General features: G+C 44.1%; 2 protein-coding genes and 1 pseudogene across 2 annotated transcripts; 2 read left to right on the top strand and 1 right to left on the bottom strand.

The window, feature by feature from the left end:
• The first annotated feature begins 254 nt into the window (after positions 1 to 254).
• LOC147957901 (small nucleolar RNA Z247) lies at positions 255 to 393 on the top strand (annotated as a pseudogene).
• On the top strand, positions 330 to 1075 carry LOC147957900 (uncharacterized). The gene is made up of 2 exons (XM_087536151.1): positions 330 to 861; positions 1035 to 1075. The coding sequence occupies exons 1-2, from the start codon at positions 330 to 332 to the stop codon at positions 1073 to 1075; spliced, it is 573 nt and encodes a 190-aa protein (XP_087392277.1).
• Positions 1076 to 7321: 6246 nt separating this feature from the next.
• Positions 7322 to 9086, bottom strand: LOC125528405 (alpha carbonic anhydrase 7). The gene is made up of 4 exons (XM_087536620.1): positions 8498 to 9086; positions 8156 to 8323; positions 7747 to 7800; positions 7322 to 7519 (listed from the first exon to the last, which is right to left on the bottom strand). Exons 1-4 carry the CDS (start codon positions 9017 to 9019, stop codon positions 7433 to 7435), a joined length of 831 nt encoding a protein of 276 aa, XP_087392746.1. The 5' UTR covers positions 9020 to 9086; the 3' UTR covers positions 7322 to 7432.
• Between the last annotated feature and the right edge of the window lie 12541 nt (positions 9087 to 21627).

The raw sequence follows: 21627 nt of genomic DNA, 5'->3' as shown, positions 1-21627 counted from the left end.
TAGTATGCACAAGATCAACAAGTCTTCTCCTATTTCCTGACGACTCTTCCTCGCGAGATAGCTATCCAGGTTGCCTCATGTCACACCTCTGCTGAGCTCTGGGACACGGTGGAAGGGATGCTTGCATCCCACACTCGTTCCTAGACCACCAATGTTCGGATCGCCCTCGCAAACTTGCAGAAGGGCAACTCCTCCATCACCGACTATGTCGGGAAGATCAAGTCCCTCTGCGACGAGCTGATGCTGCAGGGAAGAAGGTGGATGACAACGACATCGTCTCCCACATCCTGGCCGGGCTAGACGAAGATTTCGACCCGGTGGTGTCGGCCATGTGTTCCCGGGTGGAGCTGGTGACCGTGGCTGAGCTGTTCTCGCAGCTGCTGAGCTTCGAGACGAGGCTCAACCTTCACGGCGGGGGTTCTCAATCCTCTGCCAACGCCGCTACCCGAGGCCGTAGAAAAGGTGGTGGCGGTGGTGACCGCGGCCGCAGACAAGGCGGCAATGGTGGTGACCGCGGCGGGCGCGGCGGCTACTCCAAGTCTGGCGGACGCGGCGGCAGACACGGCGGCAACAACGGCGGCGGGGGCAACTACAACAACAATCATGCCTCCGCCCCCAGGGTCCAGTGCCAGATTTGTGGCAAGATGGGCCACCCAGCCTGTAAGTGTTGGAAGCGCTACGACGAATCCTATCAAGGCGTGGAGGAGAAGTCGGCCAACCTCGCTGCACCGCAGTACGGGGTGGACACGAACTGGTACCTTGACAGTGGTGCCACTCATCACATCACAGGAGACTTGGAGAAGCTGACCGTACGCGATCGCTACGGTGGAAACGAGCAGATTCATACTGCCAGTGGTTCAGGTATGGTTATCAAGCACATTGGTCATTCAGCTATTCATACTCCTGATCGAGATCTCCTCCTAAACAACATCCTTCATGTACCTCAAGCCAACAAAAGTCTAATCTCCGCTAGCCGCCTTGCTGTTGATAATCATGCTTTTGTTGAAATTCATCCCTATTCTTTTCTTGTTAAGGAACGAGGAACGAAGAAGGTGCTCCTTTGAGGCAGGGGTAGAAGAGGACTCTACCCAGTTAGGCACACGGGATCCGACGCCAAGAAGCACATGCTCAGTGTCACCAAGCTATCCTCGGATAGGTGGCACCGGCGTCTAGGCCATCCATCTCCTCTTATAGTTAGCAAAATCATTAGCAAGCATAATCTCCTGTGTGCAAATTCGTTCAATAAAGATTCTTTTTGTGACGCCTGTCAAAAAGGCAAAAGTCACTAGTTGCCTTATCCAAAGTCAATAAGTGAATCAAAATTTCCTTTAGAACTTGTGTTCTCTGATGTTTGGGGTCCTGCTGTTGAAACAGTAAGAAGAAAAAAAATACTATGTGAGTTTCATTGACGATTTCAGTAAATTCACATGGATATACTTGATCAAACACAAGTCCGAAGTATTTTAGAAGTTTCATGACTTTCAAAACCTAGTAGAGCGTCAATTTGATCGTAAGATCTTCGCTCTACAAACAGATTGGGGAGGGGAGTATGAAAAGTTGAACTCCTTCACCAAGATAGGTATATCTCATCACGCTTCGTGTCCTCACGCTCACCAACAAAATGGGTCAGCTGAGAGGAAACATCGACACATTGTCGAAGTAGGTTTATCCCTTCTTGCTCAAGCCTCTATGCCCTTAAAGTTCTGGGATGAGGCCTTCATTGCGGCAACCTACTTGATAAACCGAATTCCTAGCAAAGTCATCAAGTTTGAGACACCCCTTGAAAAACTCTTCCATGAAAAACCCAATTATTCCATTCTTAGAATCTTTGGGTGTGCTTGCTGGCCGAACCTAAGACCCTACAATAATCATAAACTTCAATTTCGTTCTAAGCAATGTGCTTTTCTTGGGTACAACAATCTTCACAAAGGGTTTAAATGTCTTGACATATCCACTGTACGAGTTTATATTTCCAGAGATGTTATCTTTGATGAAAATATTTTTCCCTTTGCTAGTCTTCATCCCAACGCCGACGCTCGTCTTCGTGCTGAAATCCTATTACTTTCTCCGGAGTTATTAAATCCTTCTGATCATGGGGGTGAATGTACTGATGATCATGTGTTTAATAACCTTAATACTGCCACTAACGGAGGCTGTGCTGATGAAAACAGTGAAAAACAGCACTCAGAAGTGTCATTTTATGCAGCAGATGAGTCCAAACAGGTCCGACACCAGAACCGAGGCGGATCTCACTGCTGTGCCGGATCCCGAGAGATCTGGTGGCGCGCAGACCCTGGCGAAGAACCTGATGCAGGCGCCCCTCCGACACCGCCAGGCGCTGGGCCAACGGGCAGCCAGCCAACGCGCGACACGCAGCGCCGGTCTCCCGTGCGTGGTGGCAGCCTCGATGCAGCGGGGCCCTCCTCCGACAACTTGCGATGATCGGGTGGGTCCGGGTCGCTTTCCACTATGGGTCCCTCCACCGCGGGCAATGATGGTGCGCCCCCGACACGCTTGTCGCCTGCGCTGCGGGATTCGGTGGACCCATCTCCTGACGCGCGGGTGCGTGATCCCACGCTGGATTCGGTGGACCCAGCCTCTGGCGCACGGGCACGCGATCCCACGCCCGACCGGGCGATAGCCGAGGAGGATTCTCTGCTGGTATGAGGTGGCGGATCCTCTACGCCAACCGCCGGATCTCCTGTGGCTCCACACCCGAACACACGGGCTAAAAAAGGTATATTTAAGCCCAAAGTTCCTAGTGATGGAATTGTCAGGTAAGACAAAAATTTCAAAGTTGCAAATTTTGCTGCCACTCAAGAACCTTGTAATCCAGTAGAAGCTTTGCAAGATAAAAACTGGAAAAATGCTATGGAAGTAGAATATGATGCACTCATGAAAAATAGAACCTGGCATCTAGTTCTACCTAGACTAGGTAGAAATATTATAAAATCAAAAGAAAATCTGATGGCACTATAGACAGATATAAGGCTAGAATAGTGGCTAAAGGCTTTAAGCAACACTATGGTATTGATTATGAGGATACTTTTAGTCCGGTTGTTAAAGCAGCTACTATCAGATTGGTTTTGTCTATTGCTGTGTCTAGGGGATGGAGCCTTTACCAATTAGATGTTCAGAATGCGTTCTTACATGGCGTTCTCGAGGAAGAGGTTTGTATCAGACAACCACCTGGTTTTGTGGATAAAACCAAACCACAACATGTGTGTAGGTTGGACAAGGCCTTATATGGATTGAAACAGGCACCCAGGGCATGGTATTCAAGGTTGAACTCAAAGCTTCAACAACTTGGTTTTCGGCCCTCCAAGGGAGACACCTCCTTGTTCTATTTCAGGAAAGGGAAGGTGATCATTTTTATGCTCATTTATGTAGATGACATAATCGTTGCTAGTTCCTCTCAAGAGGCTACCTTAGCTTTGCTTAAGAATTTGAAAAATTAGTTTGCCTTAAAGGACTTGGGCGAGTTGCACTATTTCCTAGGCATCAAAGTAAAAAAGATACATGTTGGTATTCTGCTAACCCAAGAAAAATATGCAACAGAGATACTTAAACGTGTAGGGATGAAGGATTGTAAACCCTCCAGTACACCTCTGTCTACTACTGAACATTTGTCATTGCATGAAGGAGAATTGCTAAGTCCAGAGGAAGGAACAAAATACAGAAGTGTAGTTGGGGCACTACAGTACTTAACATTGACAAGACCTGATATAGCTTTTTCTGTTAATAAGGTTTGTCAGTTTTTGCATTCTCCTACATCTCTGCATTGGACAACTGTTAAGAGGATACTCAGATATATCCAAGGAAGTGCTGGAACTGGTCTTAAAATATGTAAGTCACCTTCAACAACAGTGAGTGCCTTCTCTGATGCAGATTGGGCGGGATGTCTTGATGACAGGAGGTCTACTGGTGGATTTGCGGTCTTCTTTGGCTCTAACCTTGTATCTTGGAATGCAAAGAAGCAAGCTACAGTTTCACGTTCCAGCACTGAAGCAGAATACAAATCACTAGCAAATGCAACAGCTGAGGTAATGTGGGTGGAAACCTTGCTTGATGAATTGGGGATTACAAGGCCACGTGTCTCCTGTTTGTGGTGTGATAATTTGGGTGCAACTTATATCTCTGCGAATCCTGTGTTCCATGCAAGAACAAAGCATATTGAAATTGATTTTCACTGTGTTCGTGAAAGAGTTGCAAAGAAGCTCGTGGACATTAGGTTCATTCCAACAGGAGATCAAGTTGCTGATGGCTTCACGAAGCCTCTTCAAGCTCGACAACTTCAAGCCTTCAAGAACAATCTCAACCTTGACGTGTTTAGATTGAGGGAGGATGTTAAGTTATAGGCTTAAGTTGTAACGTGACAATATGTAATGTGTGTGTGTTTGTATGTTGAGTTTGTTGTATCTAGGCAGGTTGTTAGGATAGATAGATCCTCTCTTGTATAGCCTTGGAGTATGGATCAAGTCTACAACAACCTAGCCGCATCATGTAACCTATTGCCTATATAAACACGCACGCGTCCCTGCTGAGAGCACACACTTCCAATCCTAGTTCTTTCAGAGTGAACTGTCGTGGACGGGTTGGAAGGGCCCCTTGCCCCGTTATCTGCGTCGGTGGGAGCTTGTCCTTTGGGTTGGTGAGATCCATGCTTTGTTGTGGCAGCCATGGATGCAGTTTCCTCCCACCTAGGAGGGTCGTGGCTTGGGTGTTGGTTGTCTTCGCACATCTTCGTCGGAGTTCTTCTGGTTCGTGCTTAGGTGCTCCTTCGTGTCTCTGCAAGGCGATTCATATGCGACTACATTAGTGGCACACATGTGTTGTGGTGTCGTCTCGGCTCACGTGACCTTTTAATTGCACCCCATGGCACAAGTGGTGTCCTGACATTGTGCAGTCTCGGATACGCGACGCCTTTCAATTGTGTCGATCATGTAGTGTCCTGACTTGGTCTTCGCTGGCTAATGGCGTTCGAGTACGCTGGCGGTGTTCTCGTTGTGTCCTTTGTGCTTTGCCTCTTTGTTTCTCCCCTGTTGTGTATGTTGTTAGTGTGTGCCATTTTTCTTTTATCTCTTCTCCTCATGTGTCCCCCTGTATTTTTGGATCACTTGAACCTATCTTGCAATAGGCTGCAAAGCCTTATAGGCAACTATGAATACAACTAACGACACACACACCCCCGCCGTTAAAAAAAATAATATTTCCTTTTACATTTTTACTGCCTCTATGATGGCGTTCCTTGGTGTCCCCCAAATTTGGATAAATAAGTAACTAATAATCAATATTGCATTCTACAATAAAAGGAGAAAATAGCAAATCAAACCGTCTAATATAAGTAGCATGTGCTACCATAAAAGTTTTTGTTCCAAACCTTTTTTTTTGGGTTCAGGCTGTGGTGCAGGGGCCGTTAGGGTGACGATGCGCCGACGGTGGTGGCTTGTGGGTTGGCAGATGGGTTTTGACTATCCATTCAAGCCGGAGTCGGGGTCATCAGTGACGACAGCAACGGGAAGGGGTGGCTGCACAGGCGGGGGTGGGGGGTGCTGAAATTTTTACTCGTCTGCACCGTGGTTGAGTATATTTACGAGAAATGGGGAAAATTTTGTGCCGGAGGAGTATAATATTTACTCCACTAACGGTTTGAGAGTTCAGCTAGGTGCAGTTAGCCATCTATTTTGCTCCTCTAACCGGTTATAGGGGATTGGCTAGTGTTACTCTTACAACCCTAAAGCCCTAGAAAAATTACTAATTTCATGCTATAAAGCTTCCAATTTAAGTCATCTTACTTTATCTATATAAACAGATTCTCGAAACAACCTATACAAATTAATATAACCAATTGGTGCTAACAATATTATTCATTTTTTAGCAATGTGTTCATACACAAAATTGTGCTGAATTTTTTCTTGGAGATTCTGTCCATATCTAAAATATCTTTCTTTTTTAAAAAGAAATGCATTTAAAAGTTCATCTCCAATCTTGTGTGTTTACAGCCCAGATGTTCTTTCTCTAGTAACATGACGTCCCCATATATGTTGCAACACACTATATAAGCACATCTAATGAATGTTTAAAAAAGAGCTTCTGATGCATTTTCTAATCCGTCTGTGTTGAATTCAAATCTGCATCTAACTGAACCTCTGTCTTCTACTCTAGTACTGTATTATATAGACAGTCAACGCCGAAGCCAAGCACATAGTGATCGGACAAGACACAAAACTGTTATCAGCGGCGGGAGATGAGAAAAGTTAGTAACTTTCAAATACCTTTACCTTGCCCGTTAACACTCTCATTTTAACACACTGCAGGGAATGCATTCGGTTTCACCTAACGTTTTTGTACTTTTCAATCATATGAACACTCATGGACGAATAATTTGACGAAAGTTGTTTGATTAAAAGTCATTCTACGCCACTGATTACCCTAGGCAGGTCTTTCAATCTGCCAATCATCAACCCTCTGAATGCGAAAGTTGAGGACCACGTGTTTGTCTGCTGTTCATTCGAAACCCGAAAGAAGCAACTGCTGATCTGAAAAGGACAATCATTAATTGCATTGGATGCTCAACTATTCTGTGTTATTTTCTACTCCCTTCGTTCCTAAATAAATGACTCAATTTTGGACTAAAGTTAGTACAAAGTTGAGTCATCTATTTTGGAACGGAGGGAGTACAAGATTGAATTGTTGAGAAAGTTGAATTAACTCATGCCGGCGTCCATGATGGCACATGGTGCACAAGTCTTACCTCTTGTCATCATCGTACCAGGGACAGCAACAGGTGAGGTCGACACTCCTCTTGATTATTTGAGTACTCCGTTTATATTAAGAGTGATAGTCAACTTGACATCCAGGAAGCAATATTATGTTGGTAATATTCAGGAATATTCAAACTTAGCCTTTGTTGAGCAACAGGATAATCCTCTCAGACGTATACTATTCCTTGCATGATTCTTAAAGGAGACACCACCAGGCTACCACCAGATGGATGGACTTCTTTTTGCGGAATAACTCTTGTGATACTCAAAATTTAGGAAGTACACAAAGTCTAGACGTTCTTAGAACAGGAGCCAAGCCAAACAGCACTACGTTGTGTTCTGCCAAAAATAGCCATAAATTGACTCATTCTCGTTTGGCTAAGAAGAACCTGAGTGATACAAGAATTAGCCATGGATGGCATTATATCATTCCCACGGTACTCAACCGTTATCAAATCCTTGCCAGTTTTTTCATTTTTAATGGCAGTGGCAGTTGGACGAGTTATGGAATACGCAACAATAATCATATTGACGATCTGCATCCCAACATCAAGATATGCATGGACATGAACTGGTCGTGTTCCTTTATTATTTAGTAACCGTATACAAGGCATCTATCAAAGTGGATGGGAAAAACTACTAGATAAAAAAATAATATAACCATGTAATCAATGTCTAATTTGCTCAAAAGGCCGGAACATGCTGATATCTCTGCTGTTCACCTCCTGACGCGGCCTCGCGTTCTTCTCCATGTCCTGCATGTAGGGTTGAAGGAAAATCAGTCCAAAAAATTTCTAGTCCATGGGTGGAGATGGACCAAATTAAAGGCGGCTTTCATGTCGCTGTGGAATTTCTAGCGGTCCACGGTTAAGGTCTACCATCCGATGTAAAGTGCTGAAAGACAAGAGTTGAATGCACGCACAGAACAGCAAGACTTCCTTTCATGAAAAGGATTAGAGAAACGGAAGGGGAAAAAACTTACGTCATGGACGGCCTCCCGGAGAAGCTCCAGCTGGTGCCTCGACACAGTGCGCACCTGCAAATTCAACCAGTCATAGGAAAAGAAAAGTTTCAGTAACATAAAATATATATCAATTCCATCCTTATTCACCAACCACGCAATGCATGGCGTATAATAGGACGTGTGCACACATCTAGCTGGCGTGCGTTCCACTGATCTAAATTCCAATCAATCAAAAGTGAGGGAAAGACGAAACTGGCAGCTCCATGCCAACTGCTAAGTTCCAGAAATGAATTCTTTTATTTGACAGTTGCAAGTTGTGTGTCATGTGGTGGTCCAGAAATGAAATATTTTACTGATAGTTGGAGTAGTTGGTAGTTGTGTTTGATGCAAGTGATGTGTGACGGTGAATGAATGAAACGGGACGTACCCTCTTGACGATGGTCCAGATGACACCTTCGGAGCAGGGCGGGGTGGTGAGGGAGCCCACGTAGCGGTAGTACACGCTGGCCTTTCCCCTGGCGCCCCTCGGGTCCATCATCCCCATCTTCTCCTCCCTGTCCTTCCGATCCGCTATCATCTCCAGGTATGGCTCCAGCTGCGTTCGTAGTACAAGATTAGAGTTAGTCCCATGTTGCCATGTTGCTGTTAGTTAAGTTTACTAATAATTAAGTTAAGTCCCATGTTGCCGTGTTGGCTTTAGTTAATCAAGCTTAATTTATATCCTGGTTGGTTAACTAAAGAAAAGAAGCAAGAGAGAAAAGAGAGGCACCTTGTGGAGGAAGGCGTCGTGGGCGCCGATCTCATAGAAGACGCCGATGACGGCGGCCTTGCCCTGGGCGCTCTCGTGGAACATGTGGAGCTCCATGTCGTACCGGCGGCCGTTGACGCTGTGCTCCGTGGGGGAGTGCCAGTGCAACTGCCGGAGGAAGTAGGGCGTGCCACCGATGGAGACGCTCCCGGCGTCGCCCTCGAACTTGAGCATGATGTCGTGGCCGCGGTTGACGATGGTGGCGTTGGCCGGGGAGTAGGAGTGGTTGAGGTAGCCGAGGCCGCGCACGAGGGAGACGCGCGGGCTGGCGAGGTCGATGGGCGACTGCATGTTGCCCTTGCCGCAGGCCGACCACTCCTCCTTGATGTCGCCCCAGTGCGCCGGCCCGTTCTCCGCGTCCAGCGAGTAGCTGAACTCCTCCTCCTCCTCGGTTTCCTGCTGGGCTCTGGCTGCCGGGAGAAGGACGGAGGCAGAGAAGAGGAGGAGGAACACGGCCAGTCGGAGGTCCCGCGATGGACGCATGTTGTCTCGCTCCTGGTCTTGTGGTGTCGGCTCCTCTGCTCGTGGAGCTGGCGAGTTCCTCTTGTGTGTGTTGAACCGGGGACAGAGCTGGTGGGGCATATATATAGTGGAGAAGAAGAGAGAATGACACGGGTCTGGCCGTCTGCCACGGCCGAGTTAGGTTGGAACGTTTCAAACCTGTCAACTTGCTACGGCTTACGGTACAGTACAACGAAAGTAAACTTCGCCGGCGTCGTCCCTTTCTGTTGCACGAAAAGGGAGCTTGTATGGTCCGGACGCTAGCTCTCAGAAAGTCGGGGTTTGGTGGGAAGCGGCACGGCCGGTCATTTTCTCCCTTCATCATCATCTGTAAACAAAACAAATGTGGACGGACGATTTGCCAAATTGGAACGCTCTTCTGTTTGGTAGCACAAGCAAAATTAGTGGAAACGTTTCAAACCCACGCGTCAAACCGATTCAGCAATTCGTTGCTCACTGTAGCTGCGGCCTGCAGAAGAATACTTCTAGTGGGAAAAAAAAGGCTTTAATATGGCGTGGTTGGTGAGCGAGTGTGCTGATGTACGCATATGGAAATGCTGTGAATCCCAACATGCACCACTTGGGGCACATGCATTGCATGCATGCTTCACAGTGTTTGGTCCTCTAGACCATTGGTCCTATCAGGTCGGCAACCACGACCCAAGTAGTACGAGTTAAGAGGCACCACTAGATATAATACTAGGACGGCATAGTTAACAAGCACCACTAGGTATGCATAAGGCTTATGATCGGGTTGAGTGAATTTTTCTTCAAAGTATGATGGAAAAACTTGGGTTCCATGAGCAATGGATTGATATGGTTATGGCATGTGTAAGCTCTGTGAGATATAAGATTCGTTTTAACTCTCAAGAAACAGATATGTTTGTTCCATCTAGAGGCATTAGACAAGGGATCCCCTATCCCCATATCTTTTCCTCATTTGTGCAGAAGGTCTCTCTACTATGTTGCAGTTTGAAGAAGAAGTTGGTGGCCTTGATGGGGTTAGAGTGTGCAGAAATGCACCATCAGTCTCACACCTTTTATTTACCGATAATTCTCTAATTCTCTCATGGGAGCGGATGTCCTAAATGCAACTTCCTTACAGCATGTACTAGACACTTATTGCCAAAGTTCAGGTCAGATGGTGAGCTTATCAAAATCAAGTATTTTCTTTAGCCCAAATACACCTGTGGTAACCAGAATTGAAGTTTGTGAAATTTTACATATTGTAACTGAAGCATTATCAGATAGATATCTTGGCCTACCTGCTATTCTGGGTGCAGACAGAAGTGATTTCTTCAAACACTTTCGAGAAAGAATCAAAGCTAGATTGATCGGCTGGATGGAGAAACAGTTATCCACTGGAGGTAAAGAGATTCTACTTAAGGCGGTGGCCCAAGCCATCCCTGTTTTTGCTATGTCGGTTTTCTGTTTACCTAAGGGTGTTTCAAGGATATCACGGATGTAATAGCTCAATTCTGGTGGGGAGATGATGAAGAGAATAGAAAGATGCACTGGTATTCATGGTGGAAACTCTGTTTTCCAAAGAGCGAAGGTGGTATGGGTTTTCGGGACCTTTATTCTTTTAACTTAGCCATGTTGGCTAAACAATGTTGGAGATTAATCACAGACCCAGACACCCTTTGTGCTTGGGTTTTGAAAGCTAAATATTATTCAAACGGGAGTTTGCTACAAGCTACACCGAAACAGGGGACGTCTTTCACTTGGCAAAGTATCTTGAAAGGTCTAGAAACTTTTAAGAAGGGTTACATCTGGAGGATTGGATGAGGTGAGGCAGTAAACATCTGGTGTGATCCATGGATTCCCGCTAGCCCAGACAGGAAAATAATTACACCCCGTGGCCAAACAATTTTATCGCAGGTTAGTGATCTCATCGACCCAAATACTGGAATCTGAGACGAGGAACTGCTCACTAATATCTTCAACCCCGTGGACGTCCGAAGAATCTTACAAATCCCGCTGAACCACCAAGCTTTTGATGATTTTATCGCATGGCATGCAAATAAAACTGGAACTTTTTCTGTCTGAAGTGCGTATAAAATACAGTGGATGTATACCTTCAGAGAACATACAAATATTAATTCAGTCCCGAGTGGCTCTACCCCTTTGGCAATATGGAGTATAATCTGGAAATTAAATATTCCTTGTAAAGTTCAGATCTTTTGCTGGCGGGTATTGCATGGAATAATCCCTCTAAAGTCAATACTAATGAATAAGCATATAGGGACTAATGGAGCATGTCCGATATGCCACCAAGGTGCTGAGGATCTCTGCCACCTGCTTTTCACTTGTCTGCCTGCTAAGGAGATGTGGCGATGCTTGAGGATGTCTGAGATAATTGACCATGCCAGTGTTGTTGATAGATCCGGTTCATCGATCTTGGAATATTTGCTTCTAATGCCGGATAGTCCCCAAATCCTTGAACCAGGTCTGAATTTTAAGCAGGTAATCGCGGTCGCCTGCTGATACTTATGATGGATAAGAAGGCGTATTACACATAATGAATCTGTCCCTTCGATAGTCCGATGGCCGATCTCTGTAATGGCTATTGCAAGCAATTATGAGAAGGCATTTACCAAAACCTTCAGGCCTCAGGAATATAAATGGGTTAAACCCAACCCCAAATTTGTGAAAGTCAATGTAGACGTGGCGTAATATCAGGATGAAGGAATGGGGGCAACATCAACGATAATACGAGATGAAAAAGGTAATTTTATTGTGGCTACTTGTAAATTTATTCCGTTTGTTGCTGATGTAGTCACAACTGAAGCTATGGCCATGAGGGATGGTCTTGAACTAGCTAATTCTCTTGGGTTCAATCGATTGGAAGCTGAGTCTGATTCTATGCATGTCATCAACTTTTGTACCGGTCAGTCGAGATGGTGGGACGCAGCGGCAACAATTTTCACGGAGTGTGTGGACACAACTACGTTAATTAGGAAGGTCATCTATAAATATTGTTATCGATCGTCGAATCAAGCAGCGCATGTGCTTTTTTTTGCGGAGGGTAAAACTTTATTGATTACCCAGAATGGAAGTCTTGCTTATAGAGATCAGGCACAACGCCCGGACCGGAACCAAGCCACACAACAGTGCGCTCTTCTACTCTACCGAAGTTTGCAAGGAAATGACTAACTTTATTTTGGTCACGAGAGATGTGAGCTAGTCTCACTTCTCCTTCTCCCCTCTAGAGGCGTTTGGTCTGATCTATCAACATAGCATAACGGGAGCGATCAACAATGTTACCCCTCAGCATATTGATTCCAACTAGGCTGTCAGTCTCGATCTCCACCGGAAGAGGCACCCATTGGAGTGGGAGGTTTAGGCCCTCCATGCACGCAGCCAGCTCCGCCTCAAGTGCATCCGCGCATCTCCGAAGTTGACGGCAGGACGAGAAGATGATCGTGCCCGAGCTGTCCCGAAGCACCATGCCCGCTCCGGCCGATTCTGTCGAGGGGCAAAAGGAACCGTCGACATTAAGTTTGGCCCATCCTGCCAGGGGGGGGGGGGGGGGTTATCCATCTGGCAGGGGTCGGAGTGCTCTTCGGGATTTGTGCAGGCGTCACCTTAGTGTGCAGCGCCTCCACTGCTTGCTTGCCCTTCACCGGATCAGCCTCCGGCCGGTTTCGCGCCCCGATGATGGACTCCACATAGCTCAACAGGAAGCGGCATGAAGCCTCGACAGGGGGCGGCTTCTTATCGTGCGTGAGTTCATTCCGAACATGCCAGCAGCGCCATAGCAGCATCATCAGCTCCAGCCGCTCCCGGTCCGGGAGATCGCAGAGGCTTTGGGCAAGCCACTCCGACCCCGTCCTCCTGAATGCCTGCACCTCGGGGATGCGCCAGTGTTCTCCCATAGCTTGCCATAGCCCAACAGCCCGTGGGCACCTGCAAAACGCGTGAAACGTGTCCTTCAGCAGCGCATGTGCTAGCAAACTATAGTTATTGTAATAAGATCTCGTTGGTTTAGATGAACGAGCCCCTGATGCGTTGGTCAGCAAGCTCGTAGACGATGTATCTATTATTTGATTTTAATGAAGCTAGCCATGATGGCCTTTCCTTAAAAAAAAAAAAAACAAGCACCACTAGGTACATGCTCGAACGACAATTTTTTTTGCGGGAATCGAAGGACAATAGTTAGAGAGCGTGATGGATGGATGCCCTCTGCGAGGATACAATAGCGCCAGGACCTGAACTAGTAGTATGTTAGATGTAGAAAAATACACATGAGCTCCTGGGTGGTCCACACCCCTATACGAATATTAATCGTAAAAAATACCAAAAAATTCAAAAATATCAGAAATTTGGGGATATCAAACCCGAGTTCCCAATCTATTCCCGTGAGAAGTTTCATGAATAAATACCAGGAAACGTATCCGTGGCGAGGGAGATACTGTCCGGACAAAAATCCATCCAAACAGTTTTTTTTTCTATACACAGAAAATGTTTGTCTTTTTTGCCATAAATACCTTTCCTGGTATTTTTTTTATAAAATTTCACACGGGAGTAGATCGGGAACCCCGGTTTGATATCCCAAAATCCCAGATTTTTTCAATTTTTTTGAATTTAATATTCGTATAGGGGTGTGGAGCATCCGAGCGCTACAAATCCGCTTTCGTTAGATGTAGTGTTATTCTCCATAGTAAGTGCTTCCACAGCGAACGTACGCTGGCAGCGGATTTCCTACTAATGCGCCAACTCGCAACACTTCCCCTTCCGCGTTAATGGAAAGGTGTTCGCCTGGTTGGGAAAAGAAAGATCGTGTTCGGCTTTTTATTTTTTAATTTTTACCCTGACATGAACGGCTGTACTTTTTGGCTGCAAAAAGTGAAAAAAATTTGAGGTAAAAAGTGGCACAGATAGCTCCGTAGGTATAAAAAGAGTTCAAGATTAGTGGAATAGAGAGTGGCATAATCATTCGTGAGTTTGTTGTGAATAACGGAGTTCAAGGTGACTAGGAGCGATGAAAAAGTGATAATAGAAAATAAAAAGGGCCCAAAGAGCTCCTCATTCATTCTGCATTCCGTCTACGTTGAAGTTCAACACCTCCGTTGCTCTCGTCCTGACCTCAGTCCTTACGACACATGTCTTCTCTCTCGCCAGTCAACATCAAAGCCATGCACAGTGGTCAGAGACACAGCACAAAACGGCACAGGGAGACCAGGACGAGGAGAAGCTTCTGCAGAGAAAACTTACTAGCTACCCATTTGTTCACCACGGGAGTTCACACTCATATTAGCATGCTTTCGATGGAATGCACCAGGGTTCACCAATCAATTTGTACTTTTCAATCATAGAACCCTGAATGCCCCATGCACATGTAATTTGACCCACGTTGTCTAAAATAATTCGGCGTTACTGCAATGTAACGTTGAACTTCCAACCCCTCTGTCGCTCGCCAACCCTCGCTATTTTTGGAAACTCATGTTATTCTCCAAAATATTTAGTATTCACACATATGTTAGGATTCACCGCAATGTGTATGCAGAGTTGATGTCGGGTTGTTTCTATTTTTTGCACTATGGTTTATAAGGGAAGAAACTTCGTTAACCTGAACACTTTGGCAAATAAAATAATTATCTATTTCTACAAGTGTAAGGAAAATTGGATCTTGTAAAATTCAAAGATAACTTCACATTGCAGTCCTGCTGCTAGTTTGTGTATGTTCTCACCTGCGGTTTGGAAAATTCAGAGAATTGTACGATCTCATCTTCTTTTTAAAGGTTAATATATAATAATACAGTAGTCCTTTTCGGTAAAACTGAACATAAACCCAGCCCTCTCATGCCATCAGTCTTTTCGGCCATCCGGTATCTCGATCTTGCCGTTTCTGCCCATTGGACGCTTGTGGGACACTCCTTTAGTGCAAATGTCCCCACAACCTAGCCTGTTGTCCTAGGGGTAGCTACTCCCCTGAACAATCTCTTTGCTCACATGGTCATTTCATGACGACCAACAACTTATTTCCTATGATTACTTAGTTAATTGTTGTTTTCTCCTTTTTCAACATGGATCAAATAGTATGACGTATCCCAGACTATGGCCATAACCGAGTACACGACTATATGGATGGGTTTTACAATTTGTAAAGGTTGTACGTTTTACCCACACTATAGATCTTCATCTTTTGTCACGTGCTTTGGCATATTATCCTCGTAGGTGGACCAGTGTTACTTCAACAAGACCATTCTACCTCCATGACACTTTTATCGTATCATCGGCGTACCTTCAGGCCTTGTTATGAGGGTGAGATTTGTATCAAAGAGTCCAAACCAAATCGAGGGATGAAAGACATCCCCACAAGAGCTCATCCAAGGAGAGGAACACCATCGTAGTGCCTCCGTCATCAGGATCGACCATGGCCAACTCTAGATTTTTGCCAGAATCTTGTCGACCATGTGCCTATCCCTGAGAAGAGCATGACGAAAAATAATGATGGGGTTCTTACTATTGATCATGATATATAACATGGTAGACGCGCTCCCATTTTTGCCGAAGAAAGGGGAAATCTCTTCTAACACGACGAACACGCCTGACTTGTTGAGCAACCTGGCGACGAGATTGTCATTATTGTCAATCTCCATCTCGATGATCTTTTGTATATCATGATAAAGTTCTAATACTTTTGAGATATTTTATTTTGTTTCTCAACTTCATTGCAAATATCCTGTTGATGTTTTTTTCTAGCAGCAACAACAATACCTGCGAAAAATTTAGTATGTAATATGCATCTATAAAGAAAGCAATCCAAGTGGAAGCTAGCGTCTGAATCGAAACTTAAGTGTGCGTCGTAATAATATGGACACCTCCTAGCAACTAAAAACAACCTGATACAAGTAATCATGTGTTTTTATGGTTGATATGTGTTGAATCAAATCAAAGACATGTTAAATGGTCCTGCCATCATCAAAGGCAGAGATATCAAACCAACCCGGCGAGAGAAAAAAAGTGGCACGGGTGCAGATGCGTGAAACCGCACAAGCCTATAAATGCAATTGGGTGAGCTACTGAAGCTCCCTCACAATAACTCCAAAGGGAGAGATATAGTTATATTCCAAATCTCTTTTGTCTAGTTTATCTGGTGATGATGCTAAAACATGGTCCATATATTTAAGATAAATAGCCTTTAAATCTGATATCAAAGAGTGTGTATGCTTGAGAGTCATTTGGGATTATTCTACCACATTTGAGGAGGAAGTGTTTGCAGTCCCGTAGTCTCTCACTCATTTACAACAATCAGATGGGATGTTTATCTATATACCATCGAGACTAATATAATCGTATCAAACCACAGAATCCTAACAGTGCCAATAACATTGTCCCGCGTCTTGAACTCCAAGAGGATCTGGTTGACTTTTTCTATTTTTATGGAAGGATTATGCTAACATTGTTACGAATTTTAGGGCTGACCTAAGTACAAATATGGTGTGGTTGTGTACAATATGGTAGCCATAGTTACATCACATTCATAGGCTATGCCGAGTTTATGAGGAGCTTGCGCTTCTCTTTGTATCTCATTTATTCTCCAAGATGTCAAGCCTAAGAGGCATACAAGTTGTCGTACGAAAATAAAAGATAGAAACAAGGAAAATGCAAGATGGTTGTGCAAATAAACTCTAACCTTTTTATATTAGTTCATTTAACTTTGAATATGCCTTCTCAAATTAAATCTTAAGTACTATCTCCTCTCATTCCATTTTCTTCGTGTGAAGCATATGAGTGGTCTCTTGTAGTATTATCACACCTTCGAGGACGTTTGGGTCATGCATGAAGGCCATCCTGGGTTGGGCCACACCGCATGGTCACCATGATGGAATTGAGGTAATAGTTCCATTAGGTTATCCATGATTACCTCCTGAAAGTCTTGATCAAATTTTGCTAAAAAATCAATACATGGTGCCTTGTTATGTTCAATTTGAAAACTTAGCATAGTGACCCGCGCAAATGCACATGCAATGTGTTAAATTTCAACTATTTATTTATAAAAATATAGGTTTTATGGATCCTTACATTCTTGATTCTAGATACTTCAAATATTAAAATATCATGTTTTGTGAAATGACTACAAACAACACTGAAGATATAACAATATGATGCATCTAAGCATTGACTACCCTTACAAATTCAAGACAATAATGGTGAAAGAATTTAGTTAATTTGTTGGTTTAACATAATAATGCAATTTATATATTTTCTTTTAACAACCAAACTAATCAATTTCTTCAATTTTTTGGTGGCATCTTATGTCATTTTTGTTGCATATGTAAACCTTATAAATCAATTTAAATGAATAATATTTTCTAAAGAGGATAATGTTCTAGATGCTGAAGAAGGATAATCGTCTCCATTGCAAGCATACATGTTGAAGGGCTTTTACAAACAATTGGTGTAATATGAAAGGAGCTAAAATCGAAATTATATGGAGGAAATAATGTCTCCCTTTTGCGTAACTATTATTACAACTTACTCCCTACTGATCTAAATGGTCTTATATTAGTTTACAGAGCGAGTACTTATTAGAATCTATATACTTTTCATGTGAAATTGGGTTTCATTAAGGTAGAAATAGGGTGCTTCGGAATTTGCGGAAGCTTGGTTTGATCAAGCTACTGAATATTGAAAAAATAAGCTATAACGCTTACTCTAGGAAATTGAAGTGCCAAGCAGTAGTATTTTGTTTTGGTATAACAGTTTAGCTCATTGACGTGAGATTATGTGGGATGTGGGATGCCCACTTTGTTGGGTAATGTTGCATGGAAAAAAATATATACGCACACGCAAGATCTATCCATGAAGATGCATACCTACGAGAGGGGAAGAGCATCTGCATACCCTTGTAGATCGCTAAGCGGAAGCGTTTATCAACACGGTTGATATAGTCGTACACCTTCACATCCGCTCCGATCAAGCACTGAATGTACGCCACTCTGCGTTCAACACACGTTCAGCTCGATGACGTCTTCGTGATAACCCACAAGTATAGGAGATCATAACAGTTTTCGAGGATAGAGTATTCAACCCAAATTTATTGATTCGGCATAAGAGGAGCCAAAGAATATTCTTGCGTATTAGCAGCTGAGTTGTCAATTCAATCACACCTGAAAGGCTTAATATTCGCAGCAAAATATTTAGTAGCAAAGTAGTATGAAAGTAGCGGTAACAGTAGCAAAAGTAACAGTAGTAGTTTCTTAGCAATTGTAACAATAGCAGCGGAAAAGTAAGAAGCAAAGATCAATATGAAACGAGCTCATTGGCAATGGATCAATGATGAATAATTATGTCAGATGGCATTCATCATGCAACAGTTATAACATAGGGTGACATAGAACTAGCTTCAGTTCATCAATATAATGTAGGCATGTATTCCGAATATAGTCATACGTGCGTATGGAAAATAACTTGCATGACATATTTTATCCTACCCTCCCGTGGCAGCGGGTTCCTATTGGAAACTAAGGGATATTGATGCCTCCTTTTAATAGAGTATTGGACCAAAGCATTAGCACTTAGTAAATACATGAACTCCTCAAACTACGGTCATCACCGAGAGTGGTCCCAACTATTGTCACTTCGGGGTTGCCAGATCATAACACGTAGTAGGTAACTATAACTTGCAATATCGGATCAAAAACACAAATATATTCATGAAAACATAATAGGTTCGTATCTAAAATCATGGCACTCGGACCCTAGTGACAAGCATTAAGCATAGCAAAGTCATAACGACATCAATCTTAGAACATAGTGGATACTAGGGATCAATTCTAACAAAACTAACTCGATTACATGATAAATCTCATCCAACCCATCACGGTCCAGCAAATCTATGATGAAATTACTCACGCACGATGGTGAGCATCATGAAATTGGTGATGGAGGATGGTTGATGATGACGATGGCGACGGATTTCCCCTCTTCGGAGCCCCGAACGGACTCCAGATCTGCCCTCCCGAGGAAGAACAGGGCTTGGCGGCGGCTTTGTATCGTAAAATGCGATGAATCCTTCCCTCTGATTTTTTTCTCCCTGAAAGAGAATATATGGAGTTGGAGTTGTTGGGGAACGTAGTAATTTCAAAACATTTCCAACGCACACGCAACATCATGGTGATGCATAGCAACGAGAGGGGAGAGTGTGTCCACGTACCCTCGTAGACCGAAAGCGGAAGCGTTAGCACAACGCGGTTGATGTAGTCGTACGTCTTCACGATCCGACCGATCAAGTACCGAATGCACGGCACCTCCGAGTTCAGCACATGTTCAGCCCGATGACGTCCCTTGAACTCCGATCCAGCCAAGTGTTGAGGGACAGTTTCGTCAGCATGGCGGTGTGGTTACGATGGTGATGTTCTACGGATGCAGGGCTTCGCCTAAGCACCGCTATAGTATTATCGAGGTGGACTATGGTGGAGGGGGGCACCGCACACAGCTAAAAGATCAAATCAATTGTTGTGTCTCCAAGGGGTGCCCCCCTCCTCGTATATAAAGGAGTGGAGGAGGGGGAGGGCCGGCCCTCTCTATGGCGCGCCCTAGGGGAGTCCTACTCCCACCGGGAGTAGGATTCCCCCTTTCCTAGTAGAACTAGGAGCCCTTCCAAGTAGTAGGAGTAGGAGAGAAGGAAAGGGAAAAGAGAAGAGAAGGAAGGAGGGGGCGCCGCCGCTCCCCCTAGTCCAATTCGGACTAAGCATTGGGTGGGTGTGCAGCCTCTCCTATCTCTTTCCCCTAAAGCCCAATAAGGCCCATATACCCCCCGGCGAATTCCCGTAACTCTCTGGTACTCTGAAAAATACCCGAATCACTCGGAACCTTTTCGATATCCGTATATAGTCATCCAATATATCGATCTTTACGTCTCGAACATTTCGAGACTCCTCGTCATGTCCCCGATCTCATTCGGGACCCCGAACTACCTTCGGTACATCAAAACACATAAACTCATAATACAAATCGTCACCGAACTTTAAGCGTGCGAACCCTACGGGTTCGAGAACTATGTAGACATGACCGAGACACGTCTCCAGTCAATAACCAATAGCGGAACCTGGATGCTCATATTGGCTCCTACATATTCTACGAAGATTTTTATCGGTCAAACGGCATAACAACATACGTTGTTCCTTTTGTCATCGGCATGTTACTTGCCTGAGATTCGATCGTCGGTATCTCAATACCTAGTTCAATCTCATTTCCGGCAAGTCTCTTTACTCGTTCCGTAACACATCATCCCGCAACTAACTCATTAGTAGCAATGCTTGCAAGGCTTAAGTGACGTGTATTACCGAGTGGGCCCAGAGATACCTGTCCGACAATCGGAGTGACAAATCCTAATCTCGAAATACGCCAACCCAACAAGTACCTTCGGAGACACCTGTAGAGCACCTTTATAATCACCCAGTTACGTTGTGACGTTTGGTAGCACACAAAGTGTTCCTGCGGTAAACGGGAGTTGCATAATCTCATAGTCATAGGAACATGTATAAGTCATGAGGAAAGCAATAGCAACAAACTAAACGATCAAGTGCTATGATAACGGAATGGGTCAAGTCAATCACATCATTCTTCTAATGTTGAGATCCCGTTAATCAAATGAAAACTCTTTGTATATGGCTAGGAAACATAACCATCTTTGATCAACGAGCTAGTCAAGTAGAGCCATACTAGTGACACTCTGTTTGTCTATGTATTCACACATGTATTATGTTTCCGGTTAATACAATTCTAGCATGAATAATAATCATTTATCATGATATAAGGAAATAAATAATAACTTTATTATTGCCTCTAGGGCATATTTCCTTCAGTCTCCCACTTGCACTAGAGTCAATAATCTAGTTCACATCTTTATGTAATTATTTCAGATCTCCATGTGACTAATACCAAAGGGTTTACTGGAGTCAATAATCTACTTCACATCACTATGTGATTAACACCAAAAGAGTGATCATGTTTTGCTTGTGAGAGAAGTTTAGCCTACGGGTCTGCAACATTCAGATCCATATGTATTTCGCAAATTTCTATGTCTACAATGCTCTGCACGGAGCTACTCTAGCTAATTGCTCCCACTTTCAACATATATCCAGATCAAGACTTAGAGTCATCTAGATCGATGTAAAAGGCTTGCATCGACGTAACTCTTTATGACAAACTCTTTTATCACCTCCATAACCGAGAAATATTTCCTTAGTCCTCTAAGGATAATTTTGACCGCTGTCCAGTGATCTAATCCTAGATCACTATTGTACTCCCTTGCCAGAATGATGCTAAGGTATACAATAGGACTGGTAAACAGCATAGCATACTTTATAGAACCTATGACTGAGGCATAGGGAATGACTTTTCATTCTCTTTCTATTTTCTACTGTGGTCGGTTTTTGAGTCTTTACTCAACTTCACACCTTGCAACATAGGCAAGAACTCCTTCTTTGACTGATTCCATTTTGAACTACTTCAAAATCTTGTCAAGGTATGTGAGGGAGTCCTGTATTAGGGGGTCTCCGGACAGCCGGACTATCTCCATTGGCTGGACTGTTAGACTATGAAGATACAAGATTGAAGACTTCGTCTCGTGTCCG

Source organism: Triticum urartu, chromosome 7A, assembly GCF_056163025.1.
Source record: "Triticum urartu cultivar PI428250 chromosome 7A, HENAU_Tu73, whole genome shotgun sequence".
Classification (NCBI taxonomy): domain Eukaryota; kingdom Viridiplantae; phylum Streptophyta; class Magnoliopsida; order Poales; family Poaceae; genus Triticum; species Triticum urartu.
The sequence above is the reverse complement of the archived record's forward strand: the minus strand, read 5'-3'. Positions and strand labels throughout refer to the sequence as shown.